Here is a 26,017-nt window from a genome sequence, read left to right on the forward strand (position 1 = left end):
CTCCTCCCTGCCCCATGTCTTCAAGTTAAATCAGTCTCCGCGGTTCCTTCACCTAAACCACTGTAACAGCCTGGTAAACCCCACCCTGTCTTCATTTTTGTTAGTTTTGTACCTTTTCCCAGACATCTGTCAGAATGGCCTTTCTGAGGTGGAGACCTTGTCATCTGGCCTTCGGCCTCAAATTCCTCCATGATTTCCTGTTGTCCTGGCCAGGTCTGCACGTCCCCCACGGTCTGGCCTCTGCCTGTTTCTCCAACTTCATCTTCCTTTGTTCCTGCCATACCAGGCCACTTAAATTTCTCAAATGTCCTGTGTATTCTCTTTCCTTGTCTTCAAACCTGTACTCTTTGCCTATAATGTTTGCCTCCAGCATTTCTTTGCTTAGCTCCTTGGTTCAGGCGTTACCTCACCCGGGCAGGTTACCTGCCGCCTGCCGCTGGCCCGCCGTGCTCCCAGGCTGTGCCTGGTGCTCTTCCCTGGGCATTGTGCTGCCCTGTACTTACCTCAGTCATAGCTCTTAAACACTCTCTTGTTTGGAATTTAAATGCTTTTCATCTCACTAGATAATGAGCTATTAGAGGCCAGTGTCTGTGTTGTATTTATTGGTTTTCCCAATGCTTAGAGCAGGACCGGGATAATAAAAGGGCGTAAATAAATGTTCACTGGGTAGATTATTGAAAATTAATAAGTAATTCTGTAGCACATGTGAAATTGATGGAATTGTGTGTGTGTGTGTGTATTTGCTTAAGTATTTATCGGGTGATTACTTTATGCCAGGCAATGTTCTGGATCCTGGGGAAACACGAGTGAACAAAGTACATAAAAACCTTTGCCCTTTCTAGACTTACATTCCATTGAGGAAAGGACGTCATAAGCAAAATAAGTAAATAAAATATATACTATGTTAGATGGTGATAAGAGCTATGAAAAAGAAAAGCAAAGAAGAAGAATAAGAAGTATGTGTATGTAGAGTACAATTTAAACAGACTCAGGAAGCACCTCAAATTGAGAAAGTGACTTTTGAGGAAAGACAAAGAGTTGAGTGCAGTGCTGTGAAGATAGGAGGGGGAAGAGTGTTCCACACACAGGGAACAGCAGTAACAAAAGTATTGAAGCGTCACTGTGCCCATCATATGTACTATGGTATTTTTTCATAGTGTATTTGAGATGGTATTGAAATTTTACCATATAAAACTCAAAGTGTTGAAGAATTGCCTGCCTCTAGATGAAAAGGACAGAAATGCAATCTGTGACCAGACTTCACTGTGACCAGTAAGGTTTCCTCTGTCTGGCTAAGAAGTGTCAAAAGGAGTGTGTGTGTGTGTGTGTGTGTGTGTGTGTGTGTGTTGGGGGTGGGGTGGGTGACAGCAAGGGTCAGCTTAGGGACTTGCATAGGGGAGTTGTAAGTGGACAGTAGAAAGATCAGACTAACCTTGAAAAGGCATTGGCTCTCTTAAAATACCTCACACATTTATTCTGCCAGTTGATCCTTTGAGTAACCCCATTTGGCAGAAGATAAGACTGAGAAATCCAGTGACTCATTCCAGTTTGCTCTGGTGTAAGTGACATCCTATCACTTAGAGCTTCTGCTTCCAAGCTCTGCCTGCTTTTTGCTTGGACCTGAGTGGTTTCTGGCATGCAGGCCTAATGAGTCCTTCCCAGCGGGACATTCCACTGTGGCTACCGGGTAAAATGGAAACTCCTTCATGTGATAGGGAAAACCCTCAATGAACTGACTGGCTCTTCCTTACCCCACCAACCATGATCCCGACACCAGCTCTTTTGAAGTTTATGTTTTAGCTCTTCAGAATTTATATCTCTCTGAAGTTAACATCCTTTTTCACACCTCTGTGCCTGTGCAGATATAATTTCCCTGCTTAAAGTGCCTCCGTCTTCTTCCCACTCCCAGCATCTAAGTCTGAGCTCAGAAGAGCCTCCTGTGTGGAAACTTCTCTGCCCCCTGAGCAGACACGGGCCTCTTCCGTGTCTCATGGCTCTCGCATGGACACCCTGTGAGTGGTTCTTTGTGATGGTGTAACCGATCCACAGCTGTCCCCTCTCCGTGTGGCGGTCTTCTTTGAGAGCAGGGACCCCCTCTCTCTCTGAATCCTCAGGACCTCACCCGCTGTAGTTCCTCAGTGGCTGTTGATTGGCATGTGAATAACTTCAGGAATTATTCTAGCTGCCGTGGAACGGGACAGCCTTCAGACTTGGGTTTTGTGAGCTCCAGCTTGCTTAGATTTGCAGGACTCAGGCATGGGCACCATAGCTACATGTTGTTAAGTACATAGGAGCTGTCCACTGACCACTTACGGGCTCATTATTCGAGTCTTTTCAAAAGCATCTTCCTTTGCATAAAACAGCACTGCTGAGTTTGGAATTAAATGTAACAAACTCCTGATGAATCATCATAGAAATTGAAATAAAAGTGGTTTCGATTTGTTGCCTACACATAATAGCACTCAGTGGAGCTAGCTTTCACTCAACTGTCACTTCACCTTGTTTCTATTTTCAGCCCTCCCATTCTTTCCTTCCACCCCCTGTAGTTCTGAGCTGCGGGAGGATAACTTAGGTAGATTACTAGGTTTGAATGAAAGTACTGATAGAATTTGTGGGGTTATTTCTGACAAAAGGCCCGTGCATCCTGATGGGAAGCCCCACCTGGAGCCAGCCAGCCAGCACAGGCTCCTGGAGCTTTCCTAGCTTATTTTTGGAGTAGCCCACCTTGCCTCAACTTCTCTTTTTAGTGACAGAGGATAATGATAGATGGTCAGCCAGAGAGAGTTTTCTCTCCTTGTATTTGCCCTGATTTCCCAATGCTTAGAGCAGGACCGGGATAATAAAAGGAAGTAAATAAACGTTCACTGGGTAGATTATTGAAAATTAATTCAAATTACTTCTTATATTTAAGAAGTAATACACACATGGCCACAAAACTCAAATGATAAAAATGGTATACAGCAAAAAGTCAGTGTTTCCCTTTTGGTTCCTTCCAGAAATAGTTTACGGATATGCATATGTATGTAACAGTTTTTTACGCAAATGTGAATACACACATTGTTACTTACACTGATTTTGTTTTCATTTATACCTTACCTTTATAATTATTGTAAACGCATCTCGAAGTGTGATCTTTTCTAGCATTCTTTTAAAAAAGTTTCAGGAGATAAAATCAGTTAAAAATGGAAACATGTCCTTTAGTTTTATATGCTAGAGAAGCAAACCCAGCAGGGGATGAAATTCAAAACTTTATGGTAGACTATTTCTAAAATGTGGTTTTTTAAGCCACTAATTGAAAATACTCAGTAGAAAATTATCTCAAGCAAATAACCCTAGGGGGGAAACACACCACCTGTTTAAAACTTCCCAACCAATATTACCAAGAAATGGAGACTATTAAACCGGAATGGATTTATTACCTCTACTAGTAAGCAGTAGATTAAGTCATCGAGCATTCCGTAGTCGTGAATATTTAGGCATATTTTCTTTTTACAGGGACTTGACCATATTCTTTAAAGAAATTATATTTTATTCACCCCCTGAAGAACTGCATTGCCTAATTTTGGGGAAAAATTAGAATAACTTAATTCTCCACACTTTCTGTTTTAAATTTTTGATGGCTTTTTTTGTTATTAGTTTTTGCAGCCTGTGATATTTTGCAATATCACTTTGAATACTAAATATGGGAGATTTTGAAGCTACCTGTAAAGTCCTTCAAAAGCTTCTTAGAAGCCAAAAGCTTTCATACCCTTGGATCATGGCATTGAGCTTAGTTGGGAAAAGAGAGAGAGCTTTGAATATACCCTACACACAGAAAAACAGCGATTTCAGATGTGAGTTTGGATGTATAACATTGATGGAAATCTGTCAGGAGCATAGGGAGAAAGGGCCTGATGTCGTGGACAGGGCGATAGGTGAGAGGCGAGGGGTTTGCCTCGCTTCCTGGCTACTAGACCACAGCCGAGGCTGCATGGAGGGCAGACTGGCATCTCTGAATCGGGAACCGTAGTCTCAGTGTGCACATCACTGCGTTGGTATGAGGGTCAAATGACGTTCACGTCAAAGTGCTTAGACACTTGAATGCCATACGCTTGGGGGCTGAATGAATGAGATGAAGTGTTGGAGTGAGTAGGGGGATGCTTTGGAGTATTTTGAGAGAAATTGTAAGCTCAGGGGAAGAACTGTTATTAAAACTTAAATATTGGAAGTAATCACGACCAGTAAAGTTCCTTGAGGAGGAGCTTGGAGGTAGTAATGATAATGGTAAGAGGATAACTTGCATGGAGGGCTGGAACTTATAACACACTAATCCATCTAGCCTCATTTGATCTTTATGAAGATTCTATAAAGAAGAAATGGCTTCAATTTTAATAATGGAAAACCTGGAGCTCAGGGAGAAGAACCAGTAATCAGGGTATCTGATGCCAGTTCCTGTGCTTTTTACCCATAACTGATTTTCCTTTTTCTTAGAAGCCTTTGCAAATTGTCCCTTCTCATTAGTATTGTGTTTTACACAATAAATTGAAGTTTTGGAAACCTTTCTGTATATTTAACAAATATTTGATGATCCATAAATTTGAAGATACTTGGAAACCTATCATCGAAGAATTAATTACCTGCTCCTACTCACCACCTTCTTAGGACAGAATTTTAAAACCAAGTATACTTATGCCAAGGGGTTGAACAGAAAATGATATTCTCAACTCTCTCTGTTGTCATTAGAGAAGAAAAAATGAAAGACTTGTAGATACAGCTTGAATCAGGTATTTAGTTGGATACCTACCATTGCATGTCCTCTATGGTTGTTTTTATTCATACTTGCATATATATGTATAAAAGGGATGAGAGGGAGAATGTACATGTGTGTGTAAAAAAAAAAAAAGAGCCAATCTAGTTGTAATATAGAATGACAGCATTAAATGCATCAGTGAAAGTTGATCGTTTGTAAAAGGACTCTAATACCAAGTCTTAGTTACATTTGGTGGGAGCTCTTTACATACTGGGCTTGTCAAGATCCTTATAATTTCAGGGGGCACCTGGGTGAGTTAGTCGGTTAAGTATCTGCCTTTGGCTCAGGTCATGATCTCAGGGTCCTGGGATTAAGCCCTGCATCAGGCTCCTTGCTCAGCGGGGAGTCTGCTTCTCCCTCTCCCTCTGCCTGACACTCCCCCTACTTGTGCTCTCTCTCTCTCTCACACTCGCTGTCTCTCTCTCTCAAATCTTTAAAAAAAAAAAAAAGAAAAAAAAAGATCCTTATAATTTCAAGGGCTACCCCTTCCTTGTTGACCAAATATAAAAGGATGGTTTTGGGGGAAGCATTGTGCTTGGGAGTCACAGGCCACCCTGCTACTTAACCCAGTGGCCTTGGTCAAGTGTCTCACCTCCTATGAGTCTCTAAAACAGATGATACAAGTAGAGTCTGGTCGCACAGAATTGTTAGTATTAGATGAGGTTCAGTTCATGTATGTTTAGTATTATGCCTGTCTCCACACCAAAGACTGCAGTATTAGGTATTTGTTCTTAAATAATTCTTAGTAAAGTGAACATATTTGATGTACAAAGAATGTGAAATAAAAAATACAGAGGGGTGGGGTGCCTGGGTGGCTCAGTCGTTAAGCATCTGCCTTTGGCTCAGGTCATGATCCCAGGGTCCTGGGATCAAGCCCCGCGTAGGACTCCCTGCTCTGTGGAGAGCCTGCTTCTCCCTCTCCCAGTCTCTCTGCTTGTGTTCCCTCTCTTGCTATATCTCTCTCTGTCAAATAAATAAATAAAATCTTAAAAAAAAAATACAGAGGAGTTAGATAATTTCTACTTAGTAAAGAAAAATAGATTAAAGTTGTTTAAACCGTGTAGGAATATATTGGCTTTAATTCATTAGTCTAAGGTTGTACTTTGAGTGAAGATCTGCTCTGAAGATTTAGTGGAGTCATACATGAGAAAAAAATGTGGAACTTCTCTGATTCCACACCTGGAGGGATTTCCAAGGATTTATTTTATTTTCATGATTGAATTCCTGTACATTCATAGGATTTTAGCCTTAGAAAGGGGATCATCTGGTGATGTTCCTTTGTTTTACATCTGAAGAAACTGAGCCCCCTGAAGAGTCAAGAGAGAGGATCCCTCTCTTGACTCCCTCTGTGGAGTTCCCATCACTCTTGGTTTGTGGTCCTGTAATGGTGCTTATATTCAGGAGGCTGCTGTGGGTTGCTTCTCTGTATGTCTTTGTCTGTCACTACTTTTTAATTCCTTGAGCGTAAGCTCTAGGTCCAATTTGTTTTCTTAGAATGATGGAGAAAAAAGTACTTTAAAATACCTTATTTTACTTGTGCCCCATAACAAAGCATGAGGAGGGTATGCTTATTGACTCCTGTAGGTGAGGAAACAGGAAGTAACTTGCCCCAAATTGCATCCCTACTGAACGAGGGCCCTGGAGTATACAGTACTACTGACCTCAAAGCCCCTACTACTGTTGGCCGTCTTCCCTTTTACCCTGTACTTGATTTCTGCTGAGCCTCTGCTGAGCTCTGGAAAAGACAAATTCATGAAGTATACGTGGTCTCGGCTATAATTTAATAAGCTATAAATTAATATTTCTGAGAAAAAGAACTGTAAAGTAAATTGTGTAGTGGAGCTACAATTAAAGTGAATGCTTTTGAGTAAATCCCATAATCCCTTTCATTTTCAGAATACCTGCTTCATGCCAGGCCTTGGTTTGTGTATTTTATATATAGAGAGTCTCTTCAGCCTCACACCACCACGCGGGCTGTGTTTTACTGCCATTTTGTAGATGGCACAATTGAGTTTGTAGTTGTTAAGTAACTTAGCGCAAGGTCATCCAGCTGGTACCTTCTGTGTGTCCATGCTGAGTTCACTTTGCCGCGTCATTTTCTTCACTGGCAAATACATGAAAATGAAGGTTGCACGTGGAGACTGGAGACTCTCTGTGGGATAAAGAAAGCCCACACAAATGTTATTGGTAGTAATTATGCTCATTATTGCTTTGTGCTGCCATTTTGAAGCTCTGCCCTCTACCGGGTCTTGAGACTTTTCCATAAATTGTATCAGAATACAAAGAGAATAGAAATGAGAAGGCGTTACGTAATCGAGGTCAGATGAAGCGTGTGTAGGCCACTCTCCCCAAACAGGTACCAAATCCCCAAGATGCCAGAAAACAAAAGGTTAAAAACTGAATGTGGAGAAAACCTGCGGGAAACCCTTGAGAGAATGGAGGTGGTGGGCTTCATGAGCAGGGGTGGGAAGCAACAGCCTGGGAGAGATGGGGCTGCATGGTTCTAGCCTCTCCTTCCCAGTGCATTGGGCAGCTGCACACTGAGGGCTTCGGTCTGAACCACAGGGTCAGAGTGACTTACGGGAAAAAGGCGTCCTCGTTGTGGTGAACATGGGCTTGCTGGTGGAGTGCACAAGCGGGTCACAAGGTGCTCCGTGAAAGGACAGCTGTGGAAGAGCTCTCCCGCCCCCCGGAAGCCCTGCCCATCACATCTTTGCTCTTGCTCTTTCTGCTACTAGGCAGGAACATGCTAACTGGATGAGGTGTGGGGAAACAGGCAACAGTGGTGCCCAGCCAGGGGCAAAGCAGGTGTAGACGGGCTGGTGGCCCTGAAGCAGCGGCCTGTACCACATAACCTCAGCACTGGCTGAGCCCACCGTGTGTGATTCAGGCTGCTGCCCGAGAGTTCAGTCAGCTGGCAGAAAGGGGGTGGGGGTCAATGTCAGCTGTAGAAGTGGCACTGGGAACGGAGGCGTGGGATCCCCTCTGCCTAAATCCATGGCCAGAAATAGGATCCACATGCAGCGGATTCCCACATGGCTTCTAATGGCAGGTAGATTTGCTTCTTTCACGCCAGCTTTCTGTCAGGTCTTAGCTTAGTCGTATCACACCATTCTATAACTGCTCGATTGTGTCTCCAGATAGACTGCATTCCTGGAGGAAAGGGTCACATCTTCTTATTATAGTACATCACCTGGCACGAAATAGGTGCACAAGAAATATTTGCTGAACGAATGAAAGATGGTCTTGGAGCTTACTTTGGAGAGGTAGCTTTCAATCCCAGCTCTTTTTGACTTGAGATAAATCTGTGGTTTTTGCAATAGGACTGAGTGTATGCATAGCAGTAGGGAAAAAACATCGACTTTTTCCTCAAATCCACCTCCTGGAACCCAAGAAGATTTCTTTAATTGGTTTTTATCAGTACTCCCAGATTGTTCCCTAATAGGATCAAGAGAGAAGTGTCAGGCTAGGTTTGGTAATATAGACTCGACATTGACAAATCTCCTGTGTAGCTCAGAATAATGGCTTACACATTAGAAATGCTGACAGCTTACTATAATTAGGTGTGTTTCTGAGAACCAAAGGTAGATTCTGGAGTTTTTTTCCTAATTTTCTTATATTAAAATATAAACCGTATCTTCCCAGGAATTGGGAGTGATTGAGTTACTGTTGTTCAAGTATTAGGCTCCCTGTTAAATATTCCAAAATCATGGCTGAGCTGCTATTGCTTCGTTGACACCCAGAACAACTTTAATGTAAATAAATGTGGCCAGTTAATCACTTGTTTTTCTTTCCTGTCAACTGTTGGATTCTGGGTTTTGTTCTATTTGGATAATTTTATTGCTGTTAGAAAAGCTGTGAAGAATTATGGAACAATATCCCATTGAGCCCCCAACTGAGCAGAGTAAAAATTGGTTGGGTGCTCTCTTATACAACTAGAAGTGTTTTATGATTTCAGGAACAGGGATAGGTTTTTTCCTAACTTACCCCTGGAGAAAACACTCCTCTACTTAGCTGGCTAGGCATTTATAGTGGCATTATTTGAACTGCTGCTTTGTTATTGAGAACACTTAGATGGTCCAGAGAAAATTTATCTAGGGGCAATGATGACAAAAATTACTTCCAGGGTGAGTTATAAATGATCAGATAATTAGGGAATCAGTCTAATGTAGGATGATGGTAGTTGAAAAAGCAAGTGGATAATATTTTTTAACTGGTTGGGAGATTTTTAAGGAAGAAGAACAGAGCAGGAGTCCAGAAACCTCCTTCCAGACTCAGTTCTGTGTCTTGTCTTTGTGGTCTGCAAAATGTACCACCTCTGCCATTGATTGCTTAGGGTGGTTGTGAGCCTTGATTAAACAGCAACAGGGGAAGAGCCAAACACTGCCCTGTAGACGTGGTCTTCTTGTTGTTAAATTGTTCTGTTTTTGTTGTTGCTCTTTTTGTTATAGGCTGACCCCAAAGGGCTAATCAAGATGGTCACCAGGCATGTGACTCGATACGGACATGAAGCCTGGCCAGAGGACCTGGTATCACTGACCAAGCAGTTGCACTACTACAACGAACGTCTCTTGGATTTCACTCAGGCTCAGATCCTTCAGGGCCTTCGGAAGGGTGTGGATGTGCAGCGTTTTACTGCCGACGACCAGTACAAAAGGGAAACTATCCTTGGTTTAGCAGAGTAAGGGGATGCCTTTGTCTCATAAAGGGATGGATTTAAAATATAAAAGGGGGTGCCTAGGTGGCTCATTCGGTTAAGCATCCGACTCAGGTCATGATCTCAGGGTCATGAGATGGAGCCCCACATCAGGCTCCACATTCAGCAGGGAGTCTGCTTGAGATTCTCTCCCCCTCCCTCTCCCCTTCCCTGGCTTCTCTCTCTCTCTCTCTCTCTCTAATTTTTCTTTGTGGGTATGGAATGCCCCTTGGTTTTAATACTGGTCTCCATTTTTTAGTTTAGATCAAATGAGAATTACTTACATGTCAGAAGGTGGAGAAAATAGGGGGGGGGGAAAAGAAAAAACAAACTTAAAAAAAAAAAGGTGGGAAAGTGTGTTCACCCACAATGGTTATTGCGAAGATATTCACAGTTTGTGGAGTGCTTACCATGTGCAAGGAGCTGTGTTAGGTGCTCTGTAAACTATTTTATAAATACCGCTTAATCCTCAAAGATAAGCCCATGACATAAAATGTCATCCCCATTTTATAGCTGAAGAACATGAGACTTTAGAGTGTTGAGTAACTGGCCCAAGTTTACATGGGTGGTAGGATCATCACTGGGACGTTGACCTTGACCTCTCACATAACAAAGCCATCCCATCGTCACAGTGCCCTGTGGCTGCCCCCCTACTGCCTGGTTGTGTTCCCAGGAAAGCACCGGCATACAGTTCAGTGGAGGCTTCCAGCCTTTGAAACTAAGGTTAAATTGTGCCTATATTTAATGGTTATTCTTCCCTCCTGGTACATTACTTTAAAATAACAAAGATAGCCCTGCTTATGAAAGTGATATATGCTATTTTTCATTATTATTATTTAAATCTTTAAGAAAGTGGCAAAGTAGCCTTGGCACTCTGTAATAAGTTTATATTAGCCCGAGCTTCTTTCCTACCAGAAGACACCCCAGATTCTCTTTAGAGTAAGGCAGGGAATAGAGAGATCAAAGAAAAGATAGAACAATCTGTCACAGGATTTAGTTTAATTAAGAGAACTACGGAATCACTTTTTCTTCACCCCTCTGTTCTTGTAGAGATTAATAATTTCATAGAGTCATTTAATGTCTAATTGGAAAGTGACCAAAGAGGTCATTTAATCCAACCTCCTCACTTTTGGAAGAGGAATCTGAAAATTAGCTTTAAAGAGTGGTTCAGGGTCACACAGCCAGGGAGGTGAGAGCCTCAACTTCCCATTGCCAAGTCCAGTGGGCTTTTCCTCCAGGCATTCGGTAATCCTTGGGGCCATGCTCATGGCTTCTTAGAAGAGGGTTATTATGTAGAATAAAGGTTACAAGGTAAGGCACATCTTAACATCATCTATTACATTTTGCTAGGGTTATTGTCCTTGATTTTTTTTTTAAATATCCAGCTAGTGTATGCTATTTGGAGTATGTTGATGAGGACAAAGACCTGCTTTTGACAAACATATAATAGAATCTTACTTGGAAGAAGTACTTAGAAAAATGTACAGCAGCTTTTGAATGGCTTGTTTAAAACGTCCGAGTGTCCGCGGCATTTCTGAGCTAGCGGTTCTGATTTAGAGACAGGAGTTGGGCATCTTACAAACGAGAACCCATGAAGCACCTGTTCCTCCTGGTTTGCTGCTCTACCTTCAGCTGTACGCGACGCCACCATTCTTCATTTTCTTACTAATGTGTGTCCGTTTTTCACGGCATTTGTATTCTGTAAGTGCAGCGTGTCTGTCCTCTGTTCCCTGTGTAGCTTACACGATAGGTCGGCACTGGTTAGTCAGGCTAACCTTGGAGAGGACACAACATAGCGTGGTTTCTTCCCACCTTTATCGGGTGGTAATGGTATCCATACCTGGTGAGCACGCTCGTGTGCTCAGGCAACATCTCAGACTCCCCTAACAGAAAGGATGAATTGCTAACGGTTGCCATCCTCGGGGATTGCTCATTCCATCATGGAGAGGTGAAGGTACTCAATAAGTACTTTGAGAAATTTTTAATTGACAGTGCCCTAGTAATTCTTGCCATGACAGACTTATTCCACCCCTGGGCCTCTTTTTTATAGTCCATGAGCAAAGGATGGCTTTTACATTTTTAAAGGTTTGTGGGAAAACAAGAATAAAAAAATAATAGGAATTTGCTACAGAGACTGTATGTATGGCAGCAAAGCCTGAAAGATTTATTAACTTGCTGTTTACAGAAAATGTCTCCCAACTCCTGGCTAATCAAACATCTAAGAAAATGTCCTGATTTTCTTTGCTAGGGTGTATGTAGTCTTAGCAGTATTACTTAATAAGAATAGAGATTTCATTTCTGTGCCTGTGGTTCTGTCCACCAATCCTCCAACCAAGAATTGGTTCTGCTTGGGGATTTAGGGGTCCCGTGATGGTCTTTATGGAATGGCTTTAATGTGGGCACCTGGCCCGGAATTCTTGATATATCTAGAGGGCCTCAAGTTTGGTGGCCCCATCCCCTGATTTAAACCTTCCGCTGGCTCTTCCATTGCTAAAGGATAAGGTGCAGACCCCTTGGCTGACCTCTCCTCTGCCTTCTCTCTCGGAACTACCTTGCCGCTGTTTTGCTTGTTTATCCTCCAGACTTCAAGCTCAGATCGGTCACTCGCTCATCTCTGCTTGTCAGTATTGGAAGTCCTTTCTGGTGGCGGTCCCCGTGTTGTATTTAATTGTCGGTTCACATCTCATATCTTCCACTAGGGCTGTGCTGGGAGTTTCTTAGGAAGTATCTTGTTTGTCTTTATGTCCTAAGCAGCTAGCCCAGTACCCGGCGCTAGAAAACAAACGATTGTTGAGAGACGAACTCTGCTTTCTTGTATCCCTGCCCTGCAGTTATGTATCTGTTTCCTTTGCACTGGTTTTTGACTGTAGGCTCTGGGGTCTAGACCAGAATTTTTCCACTCTCTGTACATTTTGGACTGGATAATGCCTTGTGGGAGAGCTGTTCTGGGCATTGTAGGGTGTCCCACAGCATTCCTGTCTTCTACCCACTAGATGCCAATAGCACTCTCCTCCTCTCCCGCCATGATAATCAGACACTGTCAGATGTCCCTGGGGGCACAGCATCCTCCTCGGGTGAGAACCACTGGTCTAGACCGTTCCTTGGTCAGTTGCAATGCACCACAGTGAAAACAGAACATTAGAACTCCTTGGACGTACTTTTCCTGAATTATTGTGAAATGTCTTATTAAGGACTGTGCCGACCGCACCCCTCACAGCTGGAGAGAGTCCTAATGAACATTTTCTTTGCTGATTAAGGTAATGTGTTTCTCTTCTCTCCCTTCCCCGTGGCTGATGGACATTCTTGAAGAACACTCGAGGAGAACGTCTACAGCGTCGCTCTTTCTCTGGCGCAGCGTTACAGTGTCTCCCGTTGGGAGGTTCTTATGACCCATTTGGAGTTCCTGTTCACCGACAGCGGGTAAGCATACGATTCGTATGTACGTTTATTGCCATGTCTGTTTTTTCAGATTCCATTTAGAAGGATCTTGAAGTCGTAAAGTACAATTTCACCTTCCCTTTTGAGCTACAGTAGACCAATATCTGGACATTCTGTCTTTATATGTTTCTGATACACATTTCAGTATTACAACAATAGCTTATTATTTTTTGCCTTTCAGTAATAATAGTCCTGAGTTACATTAATATTCGTGCACTTATTCAGAGGTTTTTTTTTTTTTTACTGAGAATCTGCTGTATACGAGGAACAGTGGTAGACACTGGGGTTACAGTAGTTAGCAAAAACAGGCATCCCAGCTGTCTTGGAACTTGTTGTCTAGTATGGGAGACAAGACTGTCAATGAATAATGAGAGACAAATGTGAAATTAAAACTGTGACAAGTACCACAGAAGAGAGCCCATATAGGGGATTTGGCATAGTTAAGGAAGACTTTCCTGAGGAAATAATGCTAAAGCTGAGATCTAAATATTGCATCACAATTATGTACACTGCAATGAGAAGGAAACCATTTTCTAGGGAGACAAGACAGTTAAGTACTAAAGCTTTTGACAGGAAGTAGCATGATGCATGTGAGGGCCTGACAGGTGGACAGTGTGGCTGAGGTCCAGAGAGTCGGGGGAGCTCAGTGTGAGATGGCTCTGTGGAGAGGCCTAGAAGCCAGGCTGTGGGCAAGACTGCAGGCCTCTCACATGAGTCCTAGGAGACTACTAAAGTAGTCTATAAAAGAGAGGGAGGTAATAGGATCAGGTCTACATTTTGATAAGATCACTTTGGCTCCCATGTTGAGAAAAAATTTTAGGGAGACCAGTGCAGGCATACAGTGACCAGTTAGGAAGCCGTTGGAGTAATAGACTGTGACTTTCAGAGATATCTAGAAGGTGAAATGGTTAGTACGAAATGCAATGATCGATAAGGACCAACTAGATCTGAATTCAGTGAGAGGGGAAGGGTCAAGATCAGCGCCAGGATCTTACTGGGTCTCCCTGTTGGGTGCTGACATCCTTCGGTGAGACAGGTAGCCCTGGTTACAGACAAGACATTTTGCGGGGAGTGTGAGGAAAAGGCAAGGAATTGGGTGAAGTTACACACATTGAAATGCCCAAGAGGAAAGGTCATGCAGACAGCGGATCTTACTGCTCTGGAATTCAAAAGAGAAGGAGGAGCCGGAAATCCTAACTGGGGAGTTACATGCACATAGATGATAAATAAACCATGTTGTGGGTGCACTTTGGGAAAGTATATGGAATGAGAAAGGAGAGAGACCTAAGACACACCTTGAGGACCTTCCACAATTAATGGCAGTAAAGGGCTGCCAGCAAAAAGGACAGGAGAGCGCAGCCGAGAGGTAGGAGGAAAGAAATGGGGCATCCTTGTGCTAGGGAAGCTGTGGGAAGAAAGAGTTTAAGGAAAGGGAGGGAGTATTGAGTGGGGCCAAATCCTGCTGAACAGTCAAGAATTGCTTATAATTCAGCATTTTTAATTTTTATTAAATCTTTAAAATGTTAGCATCTACATTTTAAGTATTTATGAAATTGCTACACGGGTGGGTGATAGTGTTATCTGTGGTAAATATTGCACAGACTTCACCATTTTTGAAGCACAGTAATATGTTCAAATAAATGTTTCTTACGCATATTGGCATTTAAAAAATACCTTGGCATTTTATTAAATATCTTTTTCCTTTCATTGAATGTTACATAAAAGGCTGCCATATCTGTACAAGCAGGATGCTCCACTGGTCTCTGAATATATTATGAATTACCAGGCAATCTAGTAATGTGCAAGACTGTTCACAGCATATCATTACAGCTGATAGCAGTGTGATTATGCAGACGCAGCAATTACAAAAGCAGGAAATCATTACCTCCTGGCGTCATTACTTTTGAGTGACAAAACACCTAATATTGATTTAGAAGTGGTGTTTAGTAGTGCCTCTCGCTCTTTACTTAAAAGATGTCATTTGCCTTACTATTTAATCAGACTCAGGGACATAGGTATTTGAAACCAGCCTTGTCAATACAGTAGAAATTGCCCGACATTCACTCGTTGAGTCACTGCCTATGGGAAGGTAACAGATCAGAGTTATAAGAAAAATAACAGTCTTTTCCTTAAGATTTTGTTTTCCTATCCCTTTAAAAAGCCACTTTCCCCACCCCGTGGAGAAAATATTTTTCTCTATTTTCCATGCTCTTTCCTGTTGGTGGAATTCTGGAATGTTCCCTGTGTCAGCACACGTTCCAGTACGTGCGCGCCCACAGTCTTCAGGGAGGTGGCATATGCGACAGAGCGTAGACCTTCAGATCAGGCTGGCTAGGTCAAACCCGACTGTCTCTCTCTAGCTGTGTGCCCCTACGCAAGATAATCCAATTCTCTGAAACTCATTTCCCTTAACTCTAAGGTGTAATAAAAATTAAATGACTTCACGGTAAAGTAGCAAACCTATATTCCTGTCACACGATCGGTGCTTCATTAATGGCAGTTTTTCCTGCCATTTCACTCCTCTGTGAAGGAGATCATCCTCATAAACACCCGTACTTGAACTCTGGTCTCCTTTGCCCCCTTATTTTTCCTCCGTGTTTTTTCTTCTTGATAGTGTGGAACGTCCGTGATGGCTTTGAGTGGGCCCGTGGGCCTGGCGTCCCTTCCAGCTGGCCAACACTGGCTTACCCAGCCTCCTCTTCTCCTGGGGCTTGTTCAGGGCTGATGCATCCTGAGTAGCCAGCATCCCTTCCGGGCTGTTGGGGACGCTTTGGTGGGTCTTACCTCATTAACTACCAGTGTATGTGTGGCTTAGCGTGAGGGCGTGGGTGTTGGAGTCAGGCCACATTTCAGGGTCCAGATCTGCCCATAACCCCAACTGTGTAGCTGTGATTGAATCACTGTTTTCTCAGTTATCTGACCATTATGCTTACCTTGTAAGATTATAAAGATTAGAGAAAAATCTGTGGGAGGTATATAGCTGGGTGGCTCTGTAATACTGTTGCATTGTTCCTGTTACTGTTCTTGTCGATTCTGACTCCATGAGTGTCTTTAAGTTTTGGACACAAGAGCATTTTTGGAATACCAGAGGCTGCTTCTAGGTGATTGAGTAGTACCACATTTGTTTGTTCATTTAATATTTTTATAGTGTCTTCCTATTCTAAGCTTAATTTTAAGTGCTGGGTACATCATTACCCTCATAGAGCTTATATTCTAATAGGGGAGACCCCCCCCAACAACCACCCCCAAGACACACACACACACACACTTACTTAAAAATAGCCCAGACCTAAATTGCTAGTCATGGTGAATCCCATAAAGGCAATGCCCAAGGCCGAGGGTTCTGGGGCCAGGAAGGTCTTGGAATAGCTACAGGAAGACCATTGTGGCTGGAACATATGGTGCCTCTGAGCACAGGAGAACTAGATAAGGGCCAGAACTACCTTTGACTGTCATCCTTGATGACACCCTCCATTTTCCCCCTTCTTAGTTAAATAACAGATCTGAAGGCCACGAATCCTGCACTTTCAATTCACTCTGATAGCCAGCCACCTTTTAGTCACCCGGGTGATTACCCAAGGGATTTTGCTTGGGTGTCTGAGATCATGATACCGTCTTCTTCTCTGTCGGTTGGTGTAGTACTGTCTCCTTTAGACCCATGGCTAGGGCCCCTGGTCACAGGGAATCTGACTGTGCACTGCTATTTTCCACAGTCAGTTTCATATTCTCTGGTAGGATTCTTTTGGTCTCAGGTACAAGGATGAGCAAGGGCAAGTTATAGCTGTGGGAAGATGAAAACACTGTAAGGAGTCTGCCTTTTTTACGAATTAGAAGATGCACAGGACCTGTGCCCCAGGGTTGCTGCTGCTGAGAGTGGGGATTGTGTCCAGAGAGCCACTTTGTAAAGGATGCTGAATTCTGGCTTTTCTCCCATCTCCTCGACCCTTAAGCAAGCCTGGCATAGTTGACGAGGTAGTGTGAGAATAGTATGGAGTGGGGATTTAAGGTAGCTCAGCTTGTTAAAAGTAGGTCATAATGTTGAAAATTAAGATGAAATAAAAACTCAGGACCAGGAAAAATCCGTATTAGAGGAGGAGGGTTGAATATAGATGTTCAGGTCATGGGTTTTATAGAATTGTTCGATTTGGTTTTGATCTTTCTTTTGGCCCAAGGGGGGAGGAGATCATGACCAAGACTGTGATTTGCATTGTGCATAAGAAGAAACTTACCATTCCTAAAAATGGAAGAACTAATTACCACTATTACTAAATTGGAAGCAACTCCTTCCTTATATCTGTAACCTTCCTTTCCATGTTGTGATCGTTAAGGTCACTTCTCCCCCAAAGAGTAAGAAGCTCCTGACGCTGGCATAAAATGTAAGCAGGAAAATGCATCTTGGCTTATTTCCATCTTGTGGAAAGTGCTCAGGCTTTGAATCCTGCACATCTGGGTTCAAACCCTGGCTCTTTGACTTGTATGCCTAGCTTTCCTCATCTGCAAAATGGGTGTTCTCATTCCATTTGGCAAAATTGCTGTGGGATTTAAGAGATTTATACAAAACACCTGACATGTAGTAGATGCTCAAAAAAAAAAAAAAGCTACTATTATGACTTCTGGAAACAGATCATATGTGCTGAACCCATCCTGTGACCACTGTTAGCCTAACTTTGCACATCTGATTCTTGAACAATTATTTCTCAAGTCAACACTGACATTAATTATAAGGTATCTGCTTTGTGAGAAGTGAGATGACATGATACTTAATGCCTAAGTGCTCAATACATGGTGCCTATTACTATTTCTGTGCTATGGTGTTTTTTAAAATATTTTTTGTTAGGTTATAATGTGAGACTGTACAAACCAGTCAGAATTTGAGGGGTTGGGATTGTCACTAGAGAGGAGACGAAGCCTGACCTCATGGCTTGCCCTGTCATACTCAGGTCATGTAAAACATTCCACAAAGAGGGCTGGCTCAGTCGGTTAAGCGTCTGCCTCTTGGGTTCAGCTCAGGTCATGTTCTCAGGTTGTGAGATTGAGCCCTGCATTGGGCTAGGTGCTGGGCGTGGAGCCTGCTTAAGATTTTCTCCCTCTCCCTCTGCCCCTCCTCTCTCTGTCTGTCTCTCTACCTCTCTAAAACAAAACAATACGAAACAAACAAAAAAACTTAAGTAAAAATAAAACATTCTGCAGAGGATGTCACCAAGTATTCGTATGACAAGAAATAGAGATACCCATTATTGGTCATCCCATCAGCTCTGTAGGTGAACTTAGAAAGTTAAATTCCATTTTTCAGTTTGCAAAGACACTTGGCCAAAATGTTGGCAAAACTGAAAAATGCCATGATTATTTTTGACCTCATTTTCTCTTTCAGTCCCATGTTCAGCTGTCAGGCAGCATTGCAGATCAAGTCAGCCACATCGAGTTCATTCTGAGGCATTTGTGTGGTGAATAGCTTGGATTGTTTCCCTCACGTCAGAGGGAAACTTTGAGGGTAGAATTGTCTCTTTCCACAGGCATCTCTGGGGGAACCCTGTTCACCCATGATCGTGGTCATTGATTTGGACCCATATGTCTTTAAACTTGTAGGATTTGTCTTTGGGGGAAATGCCTGTTAGTTGCTACATATGGATTCTGTGAAGCCCTACCCCCATCCCTTTCTGTCCCTCTTTCCCAGTTACCCTCTCCCTCCTCCTACCCCACTGTTATTCTTCCTCCTCCCCCTCTCCTCAGTATTCCTCATTCAGGTAATGGAACTGTTATCAATCAGTCTCAGACTGAGTAAAGAAAAAGGTGTTTAAATAAATTTGTTTTCCTATACAAATATAAGTTCTTTCAATACATGGTGTTCTTGAATCACAGTTTTGAGTGATTGACAACTTGAAGCCATTACAGAACACTAATCAAAAGATTAGTGCTCATAATTTATTCCTTGCGCATTGGGTACAACTAATGCTAGTTTCTTCCTGTAGTTAATCTCTAAAAGTTAAATATGCACCATATTATATAAGCTGCTTTATAGCTAAAACTTGGCTCCAGAAAAAGCACTTAAACAGTTTTTAAGGGTAATCATTAATTTGATTAGTGAAAAGTCCATAGTGGTTTCATGGTATTTCTTCCTAGTCTCCTGAATATGGGTTCTTTGGAATTGTTTTCTAAGCAGAGATTTCATTTCTTGTTCCAAAGGGAAGATAAGAGCTTCTTTCAATGGAAACTATTAAAATGGGTTATTGATTACTGGCATCTATGAAAGATCTTAGCACATTGTAATTTACTGAAGAGGGAGGTTTTGGTATTTATCATATGTCAGTAAAGGTATTCCAGTATCTGTCTTGACAAGATAATTAGGTAAAATTGTACATCGGGCAAACTGAATTGTAGGCACAGAAGAATAAGTGGGTGGGCAAGGGGGAAAGTAATGCTGATTGAGAGAGACTATATTCAGAATGAAGCCAAACACCAGTGAACCAAAACTGTGATAGTTTAGTCACTGTCCATTTTGTAGATGAGACTGTCTTGAGTATTCTGTTTATCGGGGTGTTAGGAATGAAGTATGACAGGAGAACTCTTTTAGAGTAATGCTGCTGGGAGAGAGAGCTGATGTCTGTGTTACAGAAAACAGTCCTGTTTCTGGAATGGTTGGTAGTGCAGGCGCTCGACCTTTGTCAGTCGATGGCTGCTTTGTGATAAGCCGAGCAGAACGCACACAGGGTCCAAACAGATGTGGACCCTTGGTCCTAGGCGAGTCGCTTAACCTCTCTGATGGCAGTTTCTCATCTGTAGGTTGCTAATTACGTAGATTTAGCTTGCCTTGCATAGTAATCAGCGTCATAAGTGCACGTGTGTTCTCCCCTTCCATCAGGCATGCCGTTCTGCCTGCAAATCTTTGTTAGTACGAACTGTCTTAATGGGGTGACGTGGTTTCTTATTTACTTTTTCAGACTTCATTTTGCAAATTATGCAGAAACATAACAAATTCTATGAATCACTTTCATATACCACTGTGTATACAGTGTCTTTCAGAGATGACATTGCATACTTTGCATAGTGAGAGTATCAAGAATATTTTCTGGCCAGCCATTCATTTATACTCCGTGTTTGTTGCACAGACCTCGTGCTTTCTTGTCTTGATACTTCTATGATCTTATTTTGCTTCATGCCTTTTGACAGTGACAAGCTCAAGTACTTCCTTCATTAAGACTTCTGTTAACATTGACAGCCATGTCCTCTGAAGTTACAGCTTTAGTGATCCCACTCTTAATGGGAGTATGATAGTGTGGCCTTTGTCCATCCATACCATTATTTTGCATTGTTGTTTAAGTATTTATAGCTCAACCAGATTTTCAGACCACTGGATGAGAGCTCTGTGTTGTAAACCTTTATGCCCTCCCTGGTGCTGAGCACAGTGCCTGGTCCATGGAGGACACTTAAGTTTTTGTTCATCCACCCATCTATTTGGCATTCAGAAGACACATGTTGAATGTTTCCTTTTGACCACGCACTAGTGCTTGGAACTGAGAAACTAAAGATAAAGAAGATGTGGTATTATCTTTGCCATCGAGTGATCTATAGTCTAGTAAGGGAGACATAGAAGGTAATGAAAAGCTAAAGCATGTTATGAGTACCAGAATAGAAGGATGCTCAGAGGACGCAGCCAGGGAAATTTTTATAGACCAGGGACATTTTTATACATAGGGATATTTATGTAGATGTTTGAATTTTGTCTTAGCAGAAAAACAGGATTTCTCTTGAAGTGACAGGTTAAAAGAGCATTTTTTAAAAAATTACTTGATGTTTTCACTTTGTGGATTGCTGCTGTTATCCCATGTATTATCACACACTTGTAAAAACTTTAAAACATAATTTATATTAACTTTATCTCCAAAAACCAAAAACGTGTCTTGGCATTTTCTAAAAATGAGAGTTCCAATAAATAGGGTATCATATTCCAGAGGAGTTGCTTTTCAACTGTAAGTAATCTAACTTTGATACTGCCAGAAGTCTCACTAGCTGCCCCCACATATGTTGTTTGCCACTGCTGAGGGCCCTGGAAATGTGGCATTTCTAGGAGTACTGAGGGCTGCCTGAAGGACTCTGAAAATTAGAGTTTGAAATTTATTCTGCATGGGGCATCGGGGTTACACTGGACTGGAGGCATTATATTCTGTCCAGGGTGAAGCCAAGACTAAAATTAAGCCTCCCCCCCCCCAATAAAAATTGATCAACCAACCAAAACTCCTTAAAATTTTTTTCAATAGTTTAAACTTAAGTGACCTTTTTTTTTTTATTACAGTATAAAGGCATCTAAGTCAGGATGAAAAGATCAAGATACGTGTTTTATTCAAATGGCATTCATTAATTCAAGTGAAAGCACATGCATCTGTTCTTACCTATTTTAATTCTGTTTGAACATAGTATCAAATTTGGATCTATGGAATAGCAATTCAGGGCTCTTGGATGTGAAATTTATATGCCTCAAAGTTGGAGCTGTTTCTTCCCCTCACCATTTCCTAAATTCCTGAAATAATAAGGTTGTTTACATTTCTATAATGAAGCTCAGATTTTAAATGCTTCTTATGACATAAATAAACAATGCATCATGGAGGCTGACAAGTCTGGGTTCATTTCCTGGCTGGTACGCATTGGGGGACTCTCCCATCTGAAGGAATGTGAAGTCATGCCTACTTCACGGGGTTGCCGTGACCCACATGAGATAACATGAAAATTGTATAATAGTAGGCATTTAACACGTCTCTTTCCCTTGATGTAAACTGCTTGCCTCCTGGTGGTTTACTGAATTTTGATTGGCGGGAAGAAGGGACTTTGTAAGAAGCAACCTTTCTTCTTCAGTATTTAAAAAAAAAAAAAAAAAGAGCACATTGTTCAATAAAGGGACCAAATCTTAACACAATTTCTTTGCCCTAATTTCAGTTTGTCCACAGTAGAAATTGAAAATCGAGCCCAAGTCCTTCATCTCTTTGAGACTTTGAGGACTGATCCAGAAGCCTTTCACAAGCACATGGTCAAGTATATTTACCCCACGATTGGTGGCTTTGATCACGAAAGGTTGCTGTATTATTTCTCTCTCCTGGAAAGCTGCGGCTGTGCGGATTTGGGGAAATATGCCATTAAACCAGAAACCCACATTCGGCTGCTGAAGAAATTTAAGGTAGTTGCTTCAGGTAAGATGATCATTTCCCTGCTCGAACTCATTCTTTAAATTAAATCTAAGGATTAATTTTTTGTACACAATCATGTTTGTGCATTGTGGCTGGCATAGATCTGAAACCACAAGATACAACGCTAATTGACTTTTGTTATCTTTCTAGCTCCTTTACTTACTGTTGAAGGAATTAAATAGCAAAGAAACTGTAAGAAACCTATTGGAAGCCACATAGTAACTTAGAGTAGGCCTGGTACTAAAATCCGAAGTTTTTGACTAATCTTCCAGAGGCTTATTCCCTACTCCCAGGGGTTATATTTTGCCTTATATAAAGGACAAGGCTGAGACCCTTTACAATTGGCAGTCTGGCATAATTTCACTTCACTGGAGCCTCTAAGTTTAAAGTGTGTGTGGAACCCTTCAGATAAGTGCCTTTGAACCTTTGATACATTGTGGAAATCTTTAGGATGGTATCCGTGTCTCTTTATGCTCATAACTAAGGAAGTCAACATATTAATACCTCTCCAGTCTGTGTGGTGCTTTATAACTTACAGGGCACTTCGAAATCTATATTCATGTGATACTGGTAACAGTCGTGAGAATTTACTTCCGTTTATCAGTGGTTTACTGAGTAACCGAATTAGAAACTGGACCATTAGAAACAGAGGAAAAGGAGTAAGATCCAACCCCTGCCTTCGGGCCTTCGGGTAGTGGAGGGGAGGCCAGATGAACATCAGGTGACCAGAAGGCAGTGTGGTGAGTGGGCTGGTGGAATAAACCGTGGGTGCCCTGCAGGCCAGAAGCAGCAGGGCCACCATGCCTCCAGTGCCCCCTTGAGGCGGTCCGTGGACGAGTTGACTCCACGGCCCATGACCCTGCAGGCCGAGATTGGCGCTCAGGTCTTCTGACCTGTGTAATCGACAGACTGTCCACTGTAAACCGGGAGATGAACTTTTCCCTCCAGCCACACAGAGGGCTGTGGATGTGTGTGAAAGCTCTTGGAATGAACCTACTCTCTGTTTTTTTTCTTTTCTTTCCATTAGGTCTTAATTACAAAAAGCTGACAGATGAAAACATGAATCCTCTGGAAGCACTGGAGCCTGTTCTTTCAAGTCAAAATATCTTATCTATTTCCAAACTTGTTCCCAAAATCCCTGCAAAGGATGGGCGGATGCTTTCCTCGAGCTCTCTGTACACCATCTGGTTACAGAAGTTGTTCTGGACCGGAGACCCTCACCTCATTAAACACGTCCCAGAGTCCTCCCCAGAGTGGCTCCACGCCTATGAAGTCTGCATGAAGTACTTTGATCGCCTCCCCCCGGGCGACCTCATCACTGTGGTGGATGCAATTACGTTTTCTGCAAAAGCTGTGACCAAGGTAACTGAAAAGATAGCTTACAGTGCATTGGATGCTTTAGAAGAAATGAAAATTGTTTGTTTTTATTTACTTTCTCGAGATGGAGAATACTTACATGTTTGACGTTTTGCTAAGCGTGAGGTATTCTAATTGGGAAATCATTTTCTTCTATCACAGATGTGCAAGTCGTCTAAATTAGAATCCGACTGTTCTCATTTACATGTACATTTTGTACATGTTAGAGTTCTCCTATGTCATTTTATAGTAAATATTCCATCCTGTTCTTTGCAGTTCATAAGTGGGAAACACCTCCAGCACTCAGCCCACCGTGCCTGCATTCAGAGGCAGGCCGACAACTTAGCTGTGGTTAAATTGAGCACTTAAAAAATTTCGCATGAATGCCACGTGGTAGTATATGGCTTGGTGATACCATTATCCATGAAAGTCTCTGTAGACATTTTCTAATGTCTGCTGCATGCTTAGGTCTGAGCCCCTTTAACTGGACTCCAAATCTTGTTCTGGATCCTTCTAACAATGTATAGTTTCACACAGAGTAAATACTGTGGGTCCCTCTCCTCCCCTTCTTGCCCTCTGCTTGGCCACAGGGCACTCTGTCCTAGACAGTCTCCTACCTCTGCTCTCAACTGCTGAGCTCTGTTGCCTTTGGAACTTCCTCTTCATCTGCTTTGCTGCTGCTTTCTCTTTCCCCAAGTTGATCGGCAAGTCCACCCAGTATCTTATCACAAGAATTTTTACTGTGGCTAATATTATCTTGAAAATTTACTGTAAAGGCTAAGAATTCAAGTCATTCATTTGGAGGTTGGCACAGGTAGAGGTTCAAACATCTGTGGGGATTTCTAGTTTTGTTTTGTTTAATTTAATTTTTTTTTAAAGTCTTTATTTGAGAGAGAGAGTGAGCATGAGCATGGGAAAGAGGGAGAAGCAGGCTCCCCGCTGAGCTGGGAGCCCGATGCGGAACTCCATCCCAGGACCCTGGGATCATGACCTGAGCCGAAGGCAGATGCTCAACTGACTGAGCCACCCAGGTGCCCCAGGATTTCTAGTGCTAACTAACTTGTTAGATCAACAGTTGTGGATAACGAAGGATTTCATGTCCTTATTATTAGAACTCAAGTACTTCAGTTAATAACTTGGTTTTAAATTCTATGAGCACTGCTATGAAAAGGAGATGATCATTTCTGTTGTTTTTAAGGAAGAAACTAAAGATTTCAAAGGGAGATAGCATCATATATTTGAAAAGAGTACAAGTTTCGAGTCCTGTAAACCTGCCTTGAACTTTGAACCTGCCAATTAATAGTTCTGTGGTTTAGACTGAGGAATCTGCTAGGCCTCTGTCTCCTTGTGGCCGAGTTATCTGTGGTGCAGATAATATTATTACTCCCATTTTGACAGGTGAGGAAAGTGAGACTCCACGAGCTTAGTTTGATAATAGAGGAGCCACACCCTGAGGTCAGGAAGGCTTTTTTCGAAGGTCTTTGCTCTTAACTGTAATGTATCTAAGGAGTTGCAGAACAAGCAGTTAGAGTCAAGGGCCTGGAGCCATTCTAGGAACTGTGGGAGGGCAGGGACCAGAGAGCCCCAAGGATGTTCACTCCAGTGGAGAAGGCTTTCATGGGATGTGTCCAGAGCAGGCCTGAGTCTAAATGAAGAAGGCCAGGCAGGAACCTGGCAAATATGGGGAAAGATAAGAGTCCAGCAAACACGGGTTTTGAATTTCCCAAGAATGAGAAGAGGGTCACAGTTCTGACTGTGTATGTATTAGCAATGTAGGAAGTATGTATCGGGGGAAGGGAATGAACCAACTGGGGAGTTGAAATCCAAGGAAAAGCCTCTAGAAGTGGGACCGTGAACTGGCTACAGGGGCTAGACAAGCAAGCAGACGAGGTGCGAAGCCAGGAAGACAGAGGGTCCTTCACTCCAAGGCTGTTTCCTTCCCCTTATGCTGAAGCAGCTTTTCAGTATTTTATGTGAGGGCAGCAACAAAGACTAGCTCCATGACCAAGGCCATATGCTAATTGTGAGCATGTATATGGACATGGACAGACAGTTCTAGATTTTCCAGCAGCAGTTATTGACTCATGATTAAACTTAAGAGTTGGATGTAGAATCCACTACGAGTGTTCGTTTTTATTTATGATGTTTTAAGTCAGATGTTTGCAGTTACAGCACATTCTCATCACCTTAGTTTCTTACTTATACCTTCAGATATCCTCCCACCACCTGAGAATGTAGGACATAGTTGTTTGTGCACATAGGTGCATTTTTCCTGAGGAAGAGATGCCTGGCTGATCCAATAGAGAGCGAGTCAGTTAATTATGCGGCATTGCTTTCTCTTAGTTCAGATGGTATAATCCTTAGCAAGGTACTCTTGTCTAGTAAACTATCTCAAGAGATGGTTTTCTACAGAGTCAGGTAAGCTATAGAAAAGTGAGGCAAAGGCATTTAAAGTTAATTTCACATCTTTAGTCTAGCTTTATGTTTTCCCTCATTTTATTAATTGGCAAGCTTTTAATTTTCCATTGAGAGAGGAAAAATAAAAAGTTTAGATACAAGGCT

General features: G+C 42.3%; 1 protein-coding gene across 5 annotated transcripts in view; it reads left to right on the top strand.

The window, feature by feature from the left end:
- NBAS (NBAS subunit of NRZ tethering complex) overlaps nucleotides 1–26,017 on the top strand; it is a 310,311-nt gene that overhangs the window by 205,888 nt on the left and 78,406 nt on the right. For all 5 annotated transcript variants that reach the window (XM_081797179.1, XM_081797175.1, XM_081797176.1 and 2 more), the window contains 4 exons: nucleotides 9,241–9,470; nucleotides 12,795–12,905; nucleotides 21,852–22,102; nucleotides 23,127–23,461. In XM_081797179.1, coding sequence (XP_081653305.1) covers nucleotides 9,241–9,470; nucleotides 12,795–12,905; nucleotides 21,852–22,102; nucleotides 23,127–23,461 — 927 coding nt within the window. The remainder of the gene's footprint in view (nucleotides 1–9,240; nucleotides 9,471–12,794; nucleotides 12,906–21,851; nucleotides 22,103–23,126; nucleotides 23,462–26,017) is intronic.

The sequence above is a fragment of the Leptonychotes weddellii genome, chromosome 10 (genome assembly GCF_054177405.1).
Source record: "Leptonychotes weddellii isolate Sample4059 chromosome 10, ASM5417740v2, whole genome shotgun sequence".
In the NCBI taxonomy this organism is placed as follows: Eukaryota; Metazoa; Chordata; class Mammalia; order Carnivora; family Phocidae; genus Leptonychotes; species Leptonychotes weddellii.